This window comes from Dryobates pubescens, chromosome 4 (assembly GCF_014839835.1).
Source record: "Dryobates pubescens isolate bDryPub1 chromosome 4, bDryPub1.pri, whole genome shotgun sequence".
NCBI lineage: Eukaryota > Metazoa > Chordata > Aves > Piciformes > Picidae > Dryobates > Dryobates pubescens.
This window is the reverse complement of record NC_071615.1, coordinates 26,104,136-26,120,942: the sequence shown is the minus strand read 5'-3', so window position 1 is coordinate 26,120,942 and position 16,807 is coordinate 26,104,136. Positions and strand designations below refer to the sequence as shown.

At 46.4% G+C, this 16,807-nt stretch overlaps 1 protein-coding gene across 6 annotated transcripts in view; it reads right to left on the bottom strand.

Moving 5' to 3' along the window:
- Nucleotides 1–16,533, bottom strand: part of HECW1 (HECT, C2 and WW domain containing E3 ubiquitin protein ligase 1) — a 290,701-nt gene extending 274,168 nt beyond the window's left edge. For 4 of the 6 annotated variants that reach the window (XM_054160974.1, XM_054160972.1, XM_054160973.1 and 1 more), the window contains exon 1: nucleotides 16,298–16,532. Coding sequence is in view for 5 of the 6 variants with exons in the window: in XM_054160972.1 (XP_054016947.1) it covers nucleotides 16,298–16,327 (30 nt within the window). In the remaining variant the exon portion in view is untranslated. Of the gene's footprint in view, nucleotides 1–16,297 lie in introns of all 6 variants that reach the window. The other 2 variants (XM_054160975.1, XM_054160977.1) reach the window with 2 other exon arrangements.
- Nucleotides 16,534–16,807: the final 274 nt, after the last annotated feature.

The following is a 16,807-nucleotide window of genomic DNA, read 5'->3' as shown; positions in this document are numbered from 1 at the left end:
AGTATCTCTGAACTGCAGGCAACTCATTAGTTTGAGGACTAAGCGAGGCATGAGCAGACCCCCTCACAGAGCCGCATGCTATCACCAGCCCTGGTCCCAGAACTTGTGAACCACTTCACAGACTGGATCTGCTCCCTGCAGTACTGTATTTAAAGAGACAACCTTAATCAATCAGGTAATTAAACATCACTTTAAACCACTCTGAGCATCATCTCTCACAGGCTTGGTACACTGAGTGATCTCTTGCTGATGGGCAGCCACTGCTAACAACTTTTTCCCTCATCTCTTGGCATTTTGGTAGTCCACAACAGGTCACTCTTAAAACAGTTTCATGTCCTTAATTAAATCTTCTCTGAGGTATCATCACAGGGTATTATTTCCCTTTGATTCCTTTATTTAATATTTCAGAATAAAGACAGAGCCTCACCCTGTTTCCAAGGATTAGAAAGTTTCTCCTTTGATTAACCCTCAGAGAAGATGAGAGGATTTTTCAAGTGAGTAATATTCATGTTTCTTAAGTAAACGGCATATAAAAGGCCATTTAACAAGGCTTAGGAGACAGTAAAAGGGAAGCATAACCAAGTTAAAACCACAACAAATCAATAAAAGAAAGGGTTGTTTCTCGCCACCTCAAACTTCAGTGAGCAGAGTTTCTTGGCAAAAAGTGGAGAAAGACCCCCAGATCTCACCACCTTCAGTGGGAGCAGCACTGTTGAGAGTTTAATAAAACCCAATCCTTTTCCTAACGTACAGAGCACCTGTATGCACAGGAGCAAGGTGGGGCGGGGGGGGGGGGGGGAATTTAAAAAGCAAACCTACAAACCTAAGCCTTCCCTTCCAGAAATAAATCCTCAACCATCACGTACTGAAAGTCTTCAAATCATGAACCCTGTAAGCACCCAGATCCTGTAAGTCTCCAAAGCAAAAGACTTGAAAATTCCTACACTGGTGGGCAGTCCAACTTTTGATTATTCAATCCTTATGGACAGAAGTATTGGCTTGATATAGAATAGAATTAGCCAGTTCAGAAGGGACCTTTGAGATCATCAAGTCCAACCTGGCACCCAACACATCATGACTACTAAACCATGGCACCAAGTGCCCCATCCAGTCCCCTCTTGAACACCTCCAGGGATGGTGACTCCAGCACCTCCCTGGGCAGCCCATTCAAACAGCTAACAACCCCCTCTGTGAAGAACTTTCTCCTCACCTCAAGCCTAAACCTCCCCTGGCACAGCTTGAGACTGTGTCCTCTTGTTATGGTGCGGGTTGCCTGGGAGAAGAGGCCAACCCCTTCCTGGCTACAACCTCCCTTCAGGTAGTTGTAGAGAGCAGTAAGGTCTCCTCTGAGCCTCCTCTTCTCCAGGCTAAGCAACCCCAGCTCCCTCAGCCTCTCCTCATAGGGCTTGTGCTCCAAACCCCTCCCCAGCTTTGTTGCCCTTCTCTGGACACGTTCCAGCAACTCAACATCTTTCCTGAACTGAGGGGCCCAGAACTGGACACAGTACTCAAGGTGTGGCCTAACCAGTGCTGAGTACAGGGGCACAATGACTTCCCTGCTCCTGCCAGCCACACTGTTCCTGATACAGGCCAGGATGCCATTGGCCTTCTTGGCCACCTGGGCACACTGCTGGCTCATGTTCAGCCTACTATCAACCAGTACCCCCAGGTCCCAATTGCCCTTTGTACTTTCCCTAAGTACATTGCTCTACACAGTTACCTGCTGGTGGTTATGAATCAACTATTACCACTTGTGACACCTTCAACTGGCCTTGATGACACACAGCCCCTTCTGTTAAAGCAAAACTAAACCTTCCAGGAAGACAGACATGAACAAGTCAGCAACACATTTTCTTGTGTTCCAGAAAAAGCTAATGTGGACCCCTACAGGAATACTGACCAGTAATTCCAGTCCTCTATCATCACAGGCAATCCTGTAGTAGAGTAAAGATTTACATCATCCAGTTACAGCTCTTTTGCTTAAATTTGCATGAAATCTCTCTTGAAACGGGTTGGAGTTAGAAAATAACTAGTTTGGAAGCTAACAGAAAAGGAATATCTGAAAAATGGGAGTGCATGCAATGGGAGAGAAAGGTTATGCAGGTACCAAAGATTAAAATAGAGGAGAAGATTCAGGGAAGGATAAAAGACAGCTGGGGGAAGATGGAAGAGAGGAGCACAGACTTGTGAGTGGAAGAGACAATGGAGGAACGTTCCTCTTAGGAGAGGCATCATGAGAAGGCACTAGGAGTCACATTCACAACATGAAGGAGGTGGTTCTTAATGTGACAGGTAGTTGACCTGTGAAATTAATGTTTACATTACAATAGAAGTGTAGATAGGTTCAAAGGAAAGCAGGGAAGATGCCATGGAACAGGTCTGTATTGAAAGGTATTAAATTCACAGAAACAATTGGTCATGAAAGTTCCTGAGAGGAAAATGGTTGGAACAAACTATTATAATAAATAATTGGAGAAACAATAGAAGTCATTTTCTCACAGCAAACAAAAACACAATTTCCATTGCCTTTATTTCTTGGTAAGTCTAAGCCAAAGTTTTTTGCCCTTAGGTCTTCACATCTGTTCACAGTCCACACAGGTGACTGCTGTCAAAAACACTAAGCCAGCATAAAGTGACACTTGCAAAAAGAAACAGCCAAGCAGACCTCACCTGGGTTAAAAATCACAAGGCATAAAATAGCAGGCTGCTTCTAACCTGGGCCACTTCCCTGATGTACCTCTTCATGCAGCCACAGAAATGCATATCCTGACCTAAGAAATTGCTAATGTGCAGAAAGAAGTGGCTAGAAAAGCAGAAGGATGCACTGGGACTATCTAGCCTGGAGAAAAGGCTTGGGGGGAATCTTATCAATGTGCATAAATAGCTGTTGGGATGCAGTACAGCAGATTGGGTGAGGTTCTTCTCAGCAGTGCCTAGAGACAGGACCAGAGGCAACAGGCACAAAATGAAATACAAAAAACCCACTCAACTCTTCAGCAAAACTGTGAAGAATGCAGGTTACCTCAATGACTGAATGATAGATATGGCATGACATTTCTATGAGGGGGTTCACATGCCTGTGAGAACAGCATTGAAGGTCTGAATATTTAAGGTCTATAAACTGAAAACATCTATACATTCCTGGTAGAGAATTACAAGGTTCTCTGAAGGATTCCCATCTCCATCTGCAGGCAGCAGGACACCTTAAAGGAAGAGCGAAAGAACTTTTCATACATACTTGGTTATCCACACTCAGCCTATGAAAACATTAAGCACAGTGATGAAGTTTCTGCTGTTGCTCTTCAGTCACAGACAGAATTTGAGAAGTTCCACACCTCCAAGTTTTGCCCAGATAATAGGGCACTTCTAGCCTAGTCCTGCCTCCAGATACATGGATACCTTGAGCCAAGGAAACAGTGACAGCAGGAACACACTCCAGACTAATCCAGCAGGATGAGTACAGAAGATCCTATCTGTATATGCAGGATGCAAGGCTGGTGCTAGCCAACAAGCACAAGAAACTGGGGAACTAAGCAGAATGAGAAATGGTCTCAGGATAATAAAAAAAGAACAAACCATTAACCTTCTCTTTCTTCATCTTACTTAGCAGCTGACATAGCTGCTATGTTATTGCTGCACAGCATGCTCTGAACAAGGAACTGCTCAGTTGAACAAATGCACTGTTGAGTGTTCACACTAAGAAAAATGCATTTTCCACATTCATGTTTCAGCAGACTAAGCAGCTGGAAGATGGTCTTCAACAGACCAGTGCAACCCACAGGGCAAAGGGTGAAAAAAGGTCTTTGCTGGAACAAGATAAATTGACAGCACAGGGGAGAAAGAAAAATCTTATGAAACGTTAAGACATTAATTGAAGCCATTATTTTTCTGTCCACCGCAGCAATGCCTGGCTGGACTGCCACAAGTTATGCATGGGACAGCAATGTGCCCTTGAGGCCAAGAGGGCCAATGGTATCCTGGGGTGCATTAAGAAAAGCATGGACAGCAGACCAAGGGAGGTTCTCCCTTGACAACCCTCTACTCTGCCCCAGTGAGACCTCACCTGGAGTACTGCATCCAGTTCTGGGCTCCCCAGTTCAAGGGGGACAGGGATCTACTTGAGAGACTCCAACAGAGGGCTTCAAAGATGATTAAGGGCCTGAAGCACTGTCTTAAGAGGAAAGGCTGAGAGACCTGGAGGTTTTTAGTCTGAAGAAAAGAAGACCCAGAGGGGATCTAATAAATACATACAAATAAATGAGGGCTGGGTGCCAGGAAGGAAGGGACAGCCTCTGTTCACTTGTGCCCTGTGACAGGGCAAGGGGCAATGGATGTAAACTACAGCACAGGAGGTTCCACTTCAACGTGAGGAAGAACTTCTTTACTTTAAGGGTCACACAGAGGTGGAACAGGCTCCCCAGAGAGGTTGTGTCCTCCTTGGAGACTTTCAAGACCCATCTGGATGCATTCCTGTGTGACCTGTGCTAGATTCTAGGGTCCTGCTCTGGCAGCGGGGGTGGACTCAATCTGCAGAGGTCCCTTCCAACCCCTAACATCCTGTGATCCTGTGACATTTCTTTCCTTGACGAGGACCACTTTGGAACAGTATGCTGCAGCCTTTGCTGTACAATAAGACAGCACAAGTCTCAAAACACAGACCTTTCTGCAACTAAAAATAAAAAAGATCCCAAAACCAGTGAAACCAGAAGGACCTAAGCAGTAGCACTATGCTTGGTTTGTGCCACTAACCCAAGGTGGTGCAAACATCTTACAGGCTTGCCACTGAGAGAACAGACATATTAGTCTCCAATAGCTATATAAAACATGTTTGTGAGGTGGAGGGAAGTAGAAGATAGAAAGGAAAGAAGGAGAAAGAACAACAACTATGACAACAAACATTGCTCCTAGCATTACCAGGAAGTGGGGGGAAGAACCTTGCTAAAGCAACATGGGTATCCAAATTGGAAAAACTGACCTGAAAAAGGGAACATGGACCCCCTTCAAGGTGATCTAGTCAAGCCAAAAAGCAAGCATGTACGTGTGTGGGTTCCCTCACTGCTGTGCTTTTGTTTTCCAGTGCACAAGTGTTACAAAACTGTAACCTGAAAAAATCTGCATGGCTGCTGTCCCACATCAACATGCAGTGAATCTTTCCCCAGTTTATTTTAAGACCTCACGAGCCAAATGCATCCCTAGTGCAGGATGATCAGTGATTCAAATCAGCTCAGCATAGCAATGAGACGGGGCCCAGGCTGCCATGAAGTAAACACAATAGTATGTCACTACAATGATGATGTGTGCTGGAGACAGGAGATAGTTTTTAAGGAACAGTCGTATGAAGCAGAGTAGGTCAAGTCTAATTTTCTTCACTGTGGGAAATCGAAGCATTTTGAAGTTTTCCTTACAGCTGAATCATAACAACAACCACCACCTTGCCACACCTCCATCTCTGATCTCTCCCAACTGGATTTGATCATTAAACAAGGCTTCAGGGCTCCAGGTCCTCTGTACGGCTGCCAGCTGCAGCACAAACATTCTCATGAGGAACATCTTCATTCTGTTTCAAAATAGCTTCGCTTCTTTGACAAGAAAACTGTTCTACAGGCAAATCTGCACGCAGCTCCCCTACTTAATATGCCTCCCCCTCCTCCCACACATGCATGCACCAGAACTACTTGGAAAAGATAATTCTGCTGCATGTTTGAAGTGCATTGGATTGCTCCTGTCAGGTCACCCGTCTTTGCTGGGAGTGAGAGATGCCAAGGAAAGGAGCCAGCAAAATGGAGGTGACTCAATGTCTGCACATGAATGACATGTATTCCCAAAAAATAGATGCAAGGAAAAAAGTCAGGGTTTGTTGTTTTTTCCTTGGCTGTTGTTGTTTTTCTTATTTTTGTCTGGTCTTTTTAAAAGGAGAGGCTTGGTAGCCTCAGGATGCCTCACACAGAGACAAACTCAGCTTACTTAGGCAGACAGATACTTGAAAATTAACATCATGATTACACTAGCAAACAATCTTGATCAACAACTGAGGAAGTGCACATGATTTGCAGTGGGTCTCTAGTTTTCAGCAAATAATCCACCACTGCTGCACAAATCTGTCTCTGGCTCTTCCCTGTGACTCAGCATTCATCAGGGCTGCCAAGGGCTGGTCCAAGCTCCTGAACCGCACTTGAAGCTGGACTAAGAAGACAAGCCCAACAGGACAGCACTGCAGGGACACAGAGCACATGTGGCAAGAGGAGCAATCCCTCTAAAAGTCTCTCAATGCCAACCCTCTCTGGTCTAAAATGCGATTTCCCCCTCCTCCCCACCGCCCCCCAACCGATTATATAAAATGGCTCTCGCTAAACAGAAGACATGCTGCTTCCAGCAGATGCAGAATTTACCTGCTGACTCAAGCACAAAAAAGGGTTGGTTTTTTTACACCCCACTTCCTTTAAAAACTGGAGAAAAAAGCTCTAAACCTTGAAAAGTCTGAAAGCGAGCTACCATTGATTCATTTATCATGAACTGGAGCATTAAGTCAGTGCCTCTAATAACAAGTCTTCAATTTTCAGACTTCTATGGCTACAAAGTCTCCGTCCTGCCGGACCACCAGGGAGACCATGAACACAGGATCAAGAGACGCAGTTATGGAAAGACCATGGTTTTAACCAGAGTGGTGCAGCTGGGAAGCATTTTTCAATAATCTCTTGCCAACTGCTCACTCTTAAATTTAGACCTGAGCCCAATGACTTTCTGCGTTCCGATACTAGGTCCTCTGAGGCTTGGAGAGCTGGTTAGCACATATAATGTGTTGCTTATCAAAGCTCTGACTGAATTACACTGGCATCCTATTACACAGGAATTTGTGTCTGAAAGCTTTCCTATTCACCATTAGCTACCAGGATTCAGCTCAGAACACTACTGCACAAAACAAGCCAAATGAACATACAGATTCTCCATGGACACATCACTGAGACATGAATTAAAACAGTTCAGAAGACTAAGATTGAACACAGACATTTTTTAGGCTAGATCAAAAGGACAGAACTTGTGTAGAACTGAGGCATTAAAGTTGGAAATGGTACTTGCTGCTACTGAGCCTTGCTTTCAACACGCCAGTATTCAGGGACTTAGTGTTCTGCTCCTGTGCACCCCAGAAACACCAGTCTCAACAGCCCACTTGCTACTCTGCATGCAACACATATAAACCAGCCCTTGGCAAAGGAACCCAGAAATTCCCCCTCTACCTATTAAATCAAGAGTTACGCTCCCTCTTGCTCTCTGGCTCAATGAATCTTCAAATCATCCATGTAGAATACGCTGACTTTGGCCAGAGGAGCATAAATCACGTCTCACACACACACACACGCTGAGAGGAGCTCCCTGCCTGCTAGGGCACATTCCTGGAAAGTCACGGATCTAGGTCTGATCTAAATTAGGTGCAAGAACAATAATAATGCCCCTTCCCAGAGAGGGCCGCTGCTCCCTGAGCAACAGGCCCTACCCAACACATGGGTTTTGGAGAATCTGCTTATGAGGCTTGCCTTTCTTCAGGGACTGCTAACCAGCCTTGCAGCTAACCCAGGGCAGGAACTCAAAAGGGGCAGAGGTGCAGCGAACTTCGGTTACTTGCATTACATAGGGAAAAAAAAGGCCTAAGGAACACAGAGCAGGAACCCTGCACACAAACCAGTTGCATGCAGGCAACTCAAGCTAACCTCTCATACCTCTGTTTTGTGCAGTGCAGCACAAAACACAGCCACAGTGTTCTGGATACAAACTAGTAAACTCACAGCATGATGCCACGCAGACTTAGCAGCTTAGATCCTCATTTGCTTAACACCCTTTTATCACTTTCATTTCAGCAGGTAGGTGGCCCCTCTCATGGTCCCACAGGGATTATTTGGATTAGCAATACCACATTTCTATCCCTTTTGGTCCAGGTAGCTAAAGGAGATGAACTGGCTTTTTCCAGCAAGTTATTAGAAGGCTATCAAGGAGATTGATCTCCTGTCTGTCTCTCAGAGCTATTACTAGGAGGTCACAAGTCAGCCAAACAGATTAATCACAATGACCCTTCCTGAACTACTAGGGAATACAGTGTTAAGTCAGTAGACTCCTCAAACATCCTACTCCATGTCTTCCCCTTGCCGAGCTCACCTGACAACCCATCTCATGCAAACCTAAGCCTGCTCCCACCACTTCCATACCAGCTACCCTAAAGCGCATAGTCTTTCTGAAGTCAGCAGGACTCCCTGAGCAAGCAACATCACACATGCCCATGCAGACCTAGCAGAATCAGGTTAGAAAGAAATAGGTCAAAACAGGCATATGTTTAACTTGGACTCCAACTTCAGAATCATATTTTACCAACAAACAACTCATACGCACAAAACCTGTATTTGATAACTGTTAGGCAATCATTCTGATGTGAAGGAAGCAATCACAGCATTTTACAGAGCAGAGGCTCTGCCAGAAACGTTGCTATTCCCACTCCAAGCAGAGGTTTAAACACACCACCTCTCCATCACAATTCCACATCCATCCTGTTGCTGTAATCAAGCATCTTCTTCTTGTCCCATCTTTTGGCAAACTGTTCCTTACCCATTCCCAACTACAGCCTTGGGCAGGGTTTGGTGGGGTTTGTTAGGGTTTTTTTAAAGATAGTGAGAGTGCAGGGTTGAGACAGCCCTGCAGGGAGCCTGGCCACCACCCCTATTCCAAGCTTCAAAGAACCACTTTGGCAGGCAGGTCCACACACAAGGAAAGAGCAGAGGGCATGAGGGCAGTCTGCCCCTTTCTAGAAGAAGGTCTGCAGCAGTTTCCCTGGGCTTGTGATGACTCCTCTAGCTGGACAGGACAATATGGCTCATACCTACAAGTTACCAGGTGGCTCCAATAAGCAAATCAAGCAGCTGATCCTCAGTTCAGATTTCTAGAAGATGCTGTATACTCACACCCTCCTCTAGTATCCACCTCTAGCCAAGCTTCAGCAGCACAGTTGGCAAGTTAAATGCACAGAAGCACCCAGAACATTTTCCCACAATTTTGCTGCATTTTCCTACAGTGTGATTGCTTGTTTTGCTCCCACATCCCAAGCTTCCTTATTCACTCTCCAGGCAACAGTGAAATCTAACACTAGATTTGTAAACTGCCCTAAGCACTTTAGGATAAGCAAGTACCTTCTCTGCACCTGCTCCTGCTTTATATATGCAGCAGAGTGCAAAAGACAGATATTTAAGAGTTCAGACGCTTACAATTAGGTGACACATGTTTTTAATTAGACATGCCCTAATATAATTGCTCAAATACAGACACTAAGGTTTTAGCCTACATCATGCTATTGGGTACAGAGACTTAGCCTAAGTTAACCCATGTTTTAATTGTCTGAGACATAAAATTGCATTGCCTAGGAACAGGTATCTGTGTAGCAAAGTGCATTGGAAAGAACAGCACTTTGCAGTCAATCAGTTCTTGAGAAGCAGAAAGGCTGAAAGGGAAGAAGAGACTATCAAAGAGAAAGCAAAGAGAGGGAGCCTTTGAAACTCTAGAGAGGATGCTTTGACAGCCACAGTTCTGAGGGGCATGAAGGAGTAATCCAGAGTCAAATTTCAGGAGCAGGGAATTGTTCTATGCCAGCATGCGGTTTCTCAACCAACGTAGGAAATTCTGCTCTTAGGTGAGAAATCTTGTTGTTCAATAGGAGCTTTGCTCAGTTTAAAAAAAAGATAATTTTCTTTCACACACAAAACAAAAACCCCTAAGGAACATGAAGAAGCTGAAACCAAAAAGGAAATAAATCAGGTAGCCTGACTCTAATAAACCACCATAGGGATAGGTCTTGAAAGGAGTTCCACCACAGAACCAGGTGCTTCTATTTTGGAATCTTTTACTAGCCTAAGAAGAACAGGAGGAGAAAATATAGACCAGCTCATTAGCCCTTAGGTAGTAATACCTATGGTTGTTTCTGCTCTAGCCTGCTGCTAGAGTAATGAGCAGGAAATGTCAGTGCTTCACGCTGGCACAGCAAACAGCCAGCTCCTCTATGATATGCAGCTCTGTCAAAAAGTGAAAAGAGAAAGAAAAGGAAAAAATGCACCACAAAGGGCCAGGTAGCACTAACCTTCATGAAGCAAAGTTCCAAATAACTTTAGGGGGAGCATTATTCATTTTTAGACCAAAGGGTTTAGCTCAATAATACTTTATCTCAGCATCGGGGCTCTGCTATGACTCACGGTACGTATGTAGTTCTTCTGAATCACGGTATTGACCTCATATTGACTACCATCTGAGCACATGGTGCAGTCAAATTAAGCAACTTAAAAGTTCATTACAAGATATTGCTTCTAATATCTATGGAGCTTCCATGGGCCTGTAACCAAAGCAGCAGACAGGCTAATGGCTAATGGGCCTTTCATGACTCTTGAAGAGCATCATCTTGGAAACACGTGTTCTGGCTCCAAGATTAAACATTTCACCCACTTACCCGCCTTTTCATGTTCAGCATGGAGCAACTAAACCTTGCTATTTAAAGCAGGATGCTGCTTCAGAATAAATCTGTCATTGTATTTGTCTTCAGGCAGCCACACAGAATAAGTACCATGTCAAACAAAAAGCATAAGTTTCCCTATTTAAAAATCCTAAGGCCTCTCTCATATCGTAGCCTTTCTCTCTTTTTTCTTTCTTCCCCCCGCCCCCCCCCACCATTAAAAACACTTGACAAACGACCCAACAGTTGATGGATGAGGTGCATTAGAATATGAATTCTAAGTTTAAATTTTCCTGAGGCTGCATTAAGATGTAGGCACAAGACAATAACTCCACTTCAACAATACTGTCAGTCTTGACGGGCCCATATTTCAAAGGAAAGCACCTAACTGCCCAAACAACAGCTGGAGACACCAAATGATTCCGTCCATCCCACTAGTTTGGCAAGCACTTGCAAGCATACCCACAGAGGCCCAGACAAGTAGCCTCACACACATCTGTTGTGTCCAGCTGGAAGAAGGACTGCAGTTCAAATGGTTCAGGAAGTGTCCCACAACAGACATCCAGCTCCAAGTAAAGCTGGATTATCCCAACTTCATTGCTTCTCAACTACCTACAGCATACAGAACACTATCTGCCAAAGAGACAGACTTTAGCAGGATAGCTTCATGGAAGAAGAAAAGTCACAGCAACACTTCAGACCCAAAGAACAGCTCCTGGACCCATCTGCTCCATACAACCAACAGTCAGGCATTTCACCAGTGTACAGTAAAAAACTGCTTGTTTGACCATCACATTAAACATTCTCTGTCTCTTAGTCTCCTCTCCCAGCCTTGGAAAAAGCAGTCAGTTTCCTGATTCACTTCTGCTGACATGTTTGGGAGGGGTATCCACCAGTCTTCCCCTCTGCAAAAAAGCATACTGCAGGTAGCACACCACCAGACCTTCCCAAGCTTGCAGGATGCCATTCTAAATTTCACATGGAGCTGTGTGAAAACACTGTTTTGGGAGGAGAAGACCAACATGCTCCTCCTTTCTCTAAAACAATAGGCCGGCTGAACCACACATTTCAGGACCTGAGAAACCTGATTAGGTAATTGAAGGTGCACATGGCCCACATTTTCCTATGGTATGGAAAAATTATACCACATGAAAGATTTCAGTCCTGGTGTTCAAGAGCTCATTAACAAAATGACTTTAAAAGGTGCTAATAGAAACAAATGCCTTTAACATCACAGACTTCCCAGATGACTCCTGCTACAGAGACAGATGACAAATCAGCTGTCAGTCATCTTTACATTCCATATTGACTACACTGTAGCAATTACCCATTTATTTTTAGAGCATGTTCCATTTTAAACACAAGTGATTCAGTCCAAGAGACATTCTATACTCCATCACTATTTCATGGGTTAACAACTCTCATATTTAAATGCCTTTTTTTTGTTGTTTTGGTCTCCTTTTGCCTCTAGACATTGGTTGGGAATGTTAATTCAGGCATCAAACCAAACAAACGTTGGTGTTCTGCAGGCATCTGCAGAGAAATATAAAAATATCTGGGAAGTGTGAAAGAGCAAGCCTGCTTTGCTAAATGCATAAAATGAAACCTCAGCAAAGGTCTCAATAACAGCCAGCCTTCCCGACTGCTGTGCACACGCCTTCTCCCACAGACCTTCTGCTCTGCAGCAAGGCAACGCTGCCTGCGCTGCCACCTTCTCAAAGAACTTTGCAATACAATGGAGCACGGCGATGCCCAGGGCAACACAGCGCCCATCTTTTGCTTCCGTATTGCACCCCTCTCTTTAAAGCCTAAAAGGAGCACCTTGCCATATGACTCCTCCCCAGCCCCCAAGCCGTCTGGAGGATTCTCTGCGTTGTAGGCAATAACCTGGACAAAAGAATGAAGAGCTGGCATCAAGACTGGACTGGAAACTCATGAAAAAGGAGAGTGAGGTAAGTGGAGAGTTGAGGAAGGAGAGTCCTGAGGAGCTGAGGTTTCTGTTCCTGCTGTTACTGGAGGGAGAGGACAAACAGGAGCTGCAACAGGTACTGCAGCAGGGGAATCCCACTTCAGGATCAGCTGCTGCCCTGCAACCCAGCTCCTCCCTCCTTCCAAAGTAAACAGCAGGTTGTGGGGCCACAGCCAGCCTCTTGCCCCCAGCAGTCTGCTGCCCATGATAACACTGTTTTGCCTGTAGCTTGGACCAGTCTTACTAGTACATGTTCTGGCAAACTCACAAACATCTGAGATGAGGACCCTTTGCCAAGGGACAGTCCCAGCACCTCTTAAGGAGTCCTGCCTGAAGAATCTAAACCTACTTCTGAGCTGGTGATGGGATACCCTAGCCACAGCACAGCTGATCAAAAAAAACCCAAGACTGACTCACAAGACATTATACAGCTGCTTAGCCACCATTCATTAACTGTAAGGAAAATGACCCTGGGCTCCTTGCATCAAAGAACCTTACCATTTCTTCTTAATTAATCCTAAGCATCTTGCTGTCCTCAAATCTCATCTGGAAAACATCAACTGGAGTAGGTGGCATTCCAACCTGCCCTTTGACACTGGTTTTACTTTTATTTTTACTGTGCTGCATGCCCCCACCCTCCTGAGATTATCAGTAGAAAGCAAAACAATGCAGTGTTTTAGGGCAAATACATAAATATGTAAGATCTAGCCTGGCTTAGACTTTATTAGAATTAGCATTCACAGTATCTAAAGTCCGATAGAAATATCTTTCTAAGGAATTAAACCAAACCCCTGCAGCGTTTGCCACTCAGCCGTTGCAGAACCACAACAGCACATGAAACATTACAAGATAAATGGGTAAAAAAAAAAAAATAATAAAAAAGCAAGCCTTAACCAGAAGCAAAACTGACTCATCTCCTTATTGCCAAAACGGAGCGAGCCGCCGAGCGTAAACAAACAACAGACATCCTGAAGAACAGAGGGCGTTGCGATTCCTCCTCACACTAATAGGCAGACACAAACTGGGATCAGCAGGACCATCCTCCAGCTACTCCCACAAGCTGATCCAAAGGAAGCAGCTGATGCTACAGTGACATTCTCGGCAGCGCAGGTGCCACCGGAGGCCAGGGAGCATCTGAGGTGCTGGTGACTCCCAGGGGAGTTGGTTCCTAGTTATAGATGCTGGAAAGATGTGACAGGTGCGGGTACAATCCACTTGTGGAAGCCACATACGTGTTTGGATACCCAATGAAACTGGTCTGGGTAGCATTCACAAAGGCATGCTTTGGCTTAGGCTGGCAAGTATCCCTTCCAGAGGGCAGGAGTGAGAGCAAGACAGAGCTCATGTGTAAGGCTCTGTAGGGGCCTGCAAAGACTACAAACTATGCATGCTGAAGCCAGCACTTGTGGGTAGCCCTAAGCTTGGAGGAAACTAAGTGGGCAAGACTTAGGACCAGAGAGACACTTGGAAAGAAGAAAAGGAAGTTATTGTGAAGACAAGCTACATTCTCTGGCAAAGTCCATCATCACAATCTAGGCAACCTTAATGCCTGCATGTACAAAACAGATTTCCAACAACTTTAAAGAACAAGAACCCCAACCTCTTTGTTCAAGAAGCTCCTGGCCTGACACCAACCATTCAGTACCATCAAGTCTCCCAACTTGAATCCCCCCATAACCACATCTCTCATGGTGTTTTAAAGCTAACAAAGCAGCTAATAAACTACGTTCTGCTCACACAATTTCTCCAAGTAACCACATTGTTTGAAAGAGGACTGTTCAAAAGGAGGCCAGGAGAAGGAAGTTATTTAGTGCCCGACACAGCACCTGAAAAAATCCACAAAGCTCTGCAGGGGCTATCTCATGATAGCAAAGAATACTTGATCTTGTGCCATGTACATGAAACAAAGCCACGGGAAGATGCTCTTTAAAAACAAGTCTTAGACAGTTGTTTATTGGAATACAATAAATGCCACCTTGTTTATTAGAATGTATTTTAAATACTGAGTATATGGATTTCAAATCAGTTCCTTGGGACGTTCTGAACACGTGCACACAGTTTGCTTTCAAATACATTACTGTCACATTCAGATATTGAGAGTTCCTGATAAAGTCACTGAGTGCATCAGTTCATGCTCTGGCTTGCTCTGGTTTCAAAAAGAAAGCTGATGTGAAAGAGCTGATTGATACTAATAAGGTTAGGAGTCCAAAGCTCAGATCACGTTAAGTCAGCAACACGCTAGCATATGTATCACAGGAGTGATAGACATGCCATCCACCAGCAACTCGCTGGCCCCTTGCAAGCGATGACCATCTGACCAACCACTCTTTGTTCTGAGCTAACAGGCTGCTCACGCTTCTGACACAGACAAGGCAATAGACTAAGCCTGCCCTCCATGAGGACAGATACTCATGTCCCCTCTGCACACATTCACTGCCTGTGTGTGCTGTGGTTTACATCTACTTCTGGTTCCAGCACGAAACCCAACATTGCACCTGTACCCTCCAAATGGGCCTTCACTTCAGAGACAGAAAAGAAGTAGAAGGAGCAGCCAGGATATACGCACTGTACTCCACTTCTTCATAAAACACATGTACTACACAGAGAAGTCCTAATCCCTTCTTAGTGGAAAATCCAAATTTTCAAAATGAATCCCCAAGCTAAAATGAATTACCGTAATAACCACAATCCTCGTGTGAGCACTAATCAGAAGAGGGGCAGCTGACCACCTGCTGTGTGACACTGCAGGCACAGCAGCACCCTGCCTCTAATCGCCGCTGTCTTCAGACAGAGAGAGTGCCCCACAGAAGGAGCTGGTAGTGCTGGTGGAGGCATGGAGAGGAGCACAGCCTGCCTGGCTGTTGTACAGCCTCACTACGCACTTCTGCTGAGTGCAGCATTAACAAAAAAAAAAAAAAAAAGGCACTACTGCAGCTCCAATCAGCAGGATGCAAAAATCTAAACCCAGGCCAAGTAATTTCTTCTGCAACTACAGAGAAACACCCAGGAAACAACGCAAAAGATAGCAAAATGAATTGTATGTGCCTGTGTGTCAGTACAAACCCATTAGGCATGCAGGCTGCGAAATGAGGAAAGCAGCATCTGACGAGGCTACAGGCTGGGGCAATGTTCCTAATGCACTTATAAGTTATTTTATTTAATGGCTAACACACAAAAAAATGATGCAGTTACATAATAACACCAGGTAATAACCAAAATGTGAAGTCACAATATTAGCTTACAGCAACAGAACAAGGAGGAGAAGGGGGAAAGGCAGTTTGTGCTTTAAATTTTGCTGCATTGTCAAGGAGCCAAGAACCAAATCTGGGGGCTTCTTCTTTCGCAGAGAAGGGATGTAAGCACCGAAAATTCAGCGCGGGACTCTTCATCACCGCCTGCGCGCATCCACATCCCCCAAATGATGTCAATCCCCGCCGGCACGTCGCTCATCAGAATTCCACACTATTTGCTGGCTATGGAATTCAGCTGACAGGCCGCCGGCTAAGCCCGGAACCCCCCAGGGCCCAGGGAGGGCAGCCCCCGCCCCCAGCCACCCGCCGAAGTGCTGGAGAACACGGCGGGGAGTCCCATTCCCGCACAGCCCGACCGGCTCCCGGGCACAAAGGCGGGCACCAGCGCAACCGAGCACAGATGACAGCGCACACCCACGACCCACCACTGCATCTCGCCGGCCGGGCGGGGGCTAGCGGCCCCGGGAAGGGCCTTTCCCGGCGGCGAGGCCGCTGACAGCCCCATCCCGCTTCGCACTTCTCCGCTGAGAAACAACGCCAGTGCCCTTCCGTCCCCACCGCCCTCACCCGGTGCCAGGCGGCAGCAGCAGCCCCTCGTACCTGGACAATGCCGGCCTGGGCACAGCTCATACTCCCCCGGCGAGGGCAGGTCTCACATCCCACACTTGCTGCTCAGGGCTCGCCGCCTGCCCGCCGACAGGGAAGGAGGACGGACGGAGCGCCGGCGCGTCAGCCCCCACCGAGCCGCACCATAGTCCAGCACCGGCTGATACGCCCGCAACGCCGCCGCGCTCCCTCCTCCTCCGCCCCGCCAGCCTCCTCCCACCTCTCCGCCTGTCGCTGGGTACCGGCCGCCTGGAGCCACCCACACGCCGCGGCGGGAGCCCGGCAGCGCCGCCCGGCCCGGCCCGGCCCGCCCCTCAGTGCACCGCCTCTTGCCCGGCCCTCGCCCGGCGCGGCAACATAGCCGACCGCCTGGGGACGGAGCGTCGAGTTTTAGCCGCGGTAGGGCTGGTGGCCGGCCCGGAGACCCGGCGCCGCTTTCCCCGGTGCTCAGCACCTGGGCCGCCCTCACTGCGTTTCGGCCAGGTGGGGGCGACACTGCCCGCC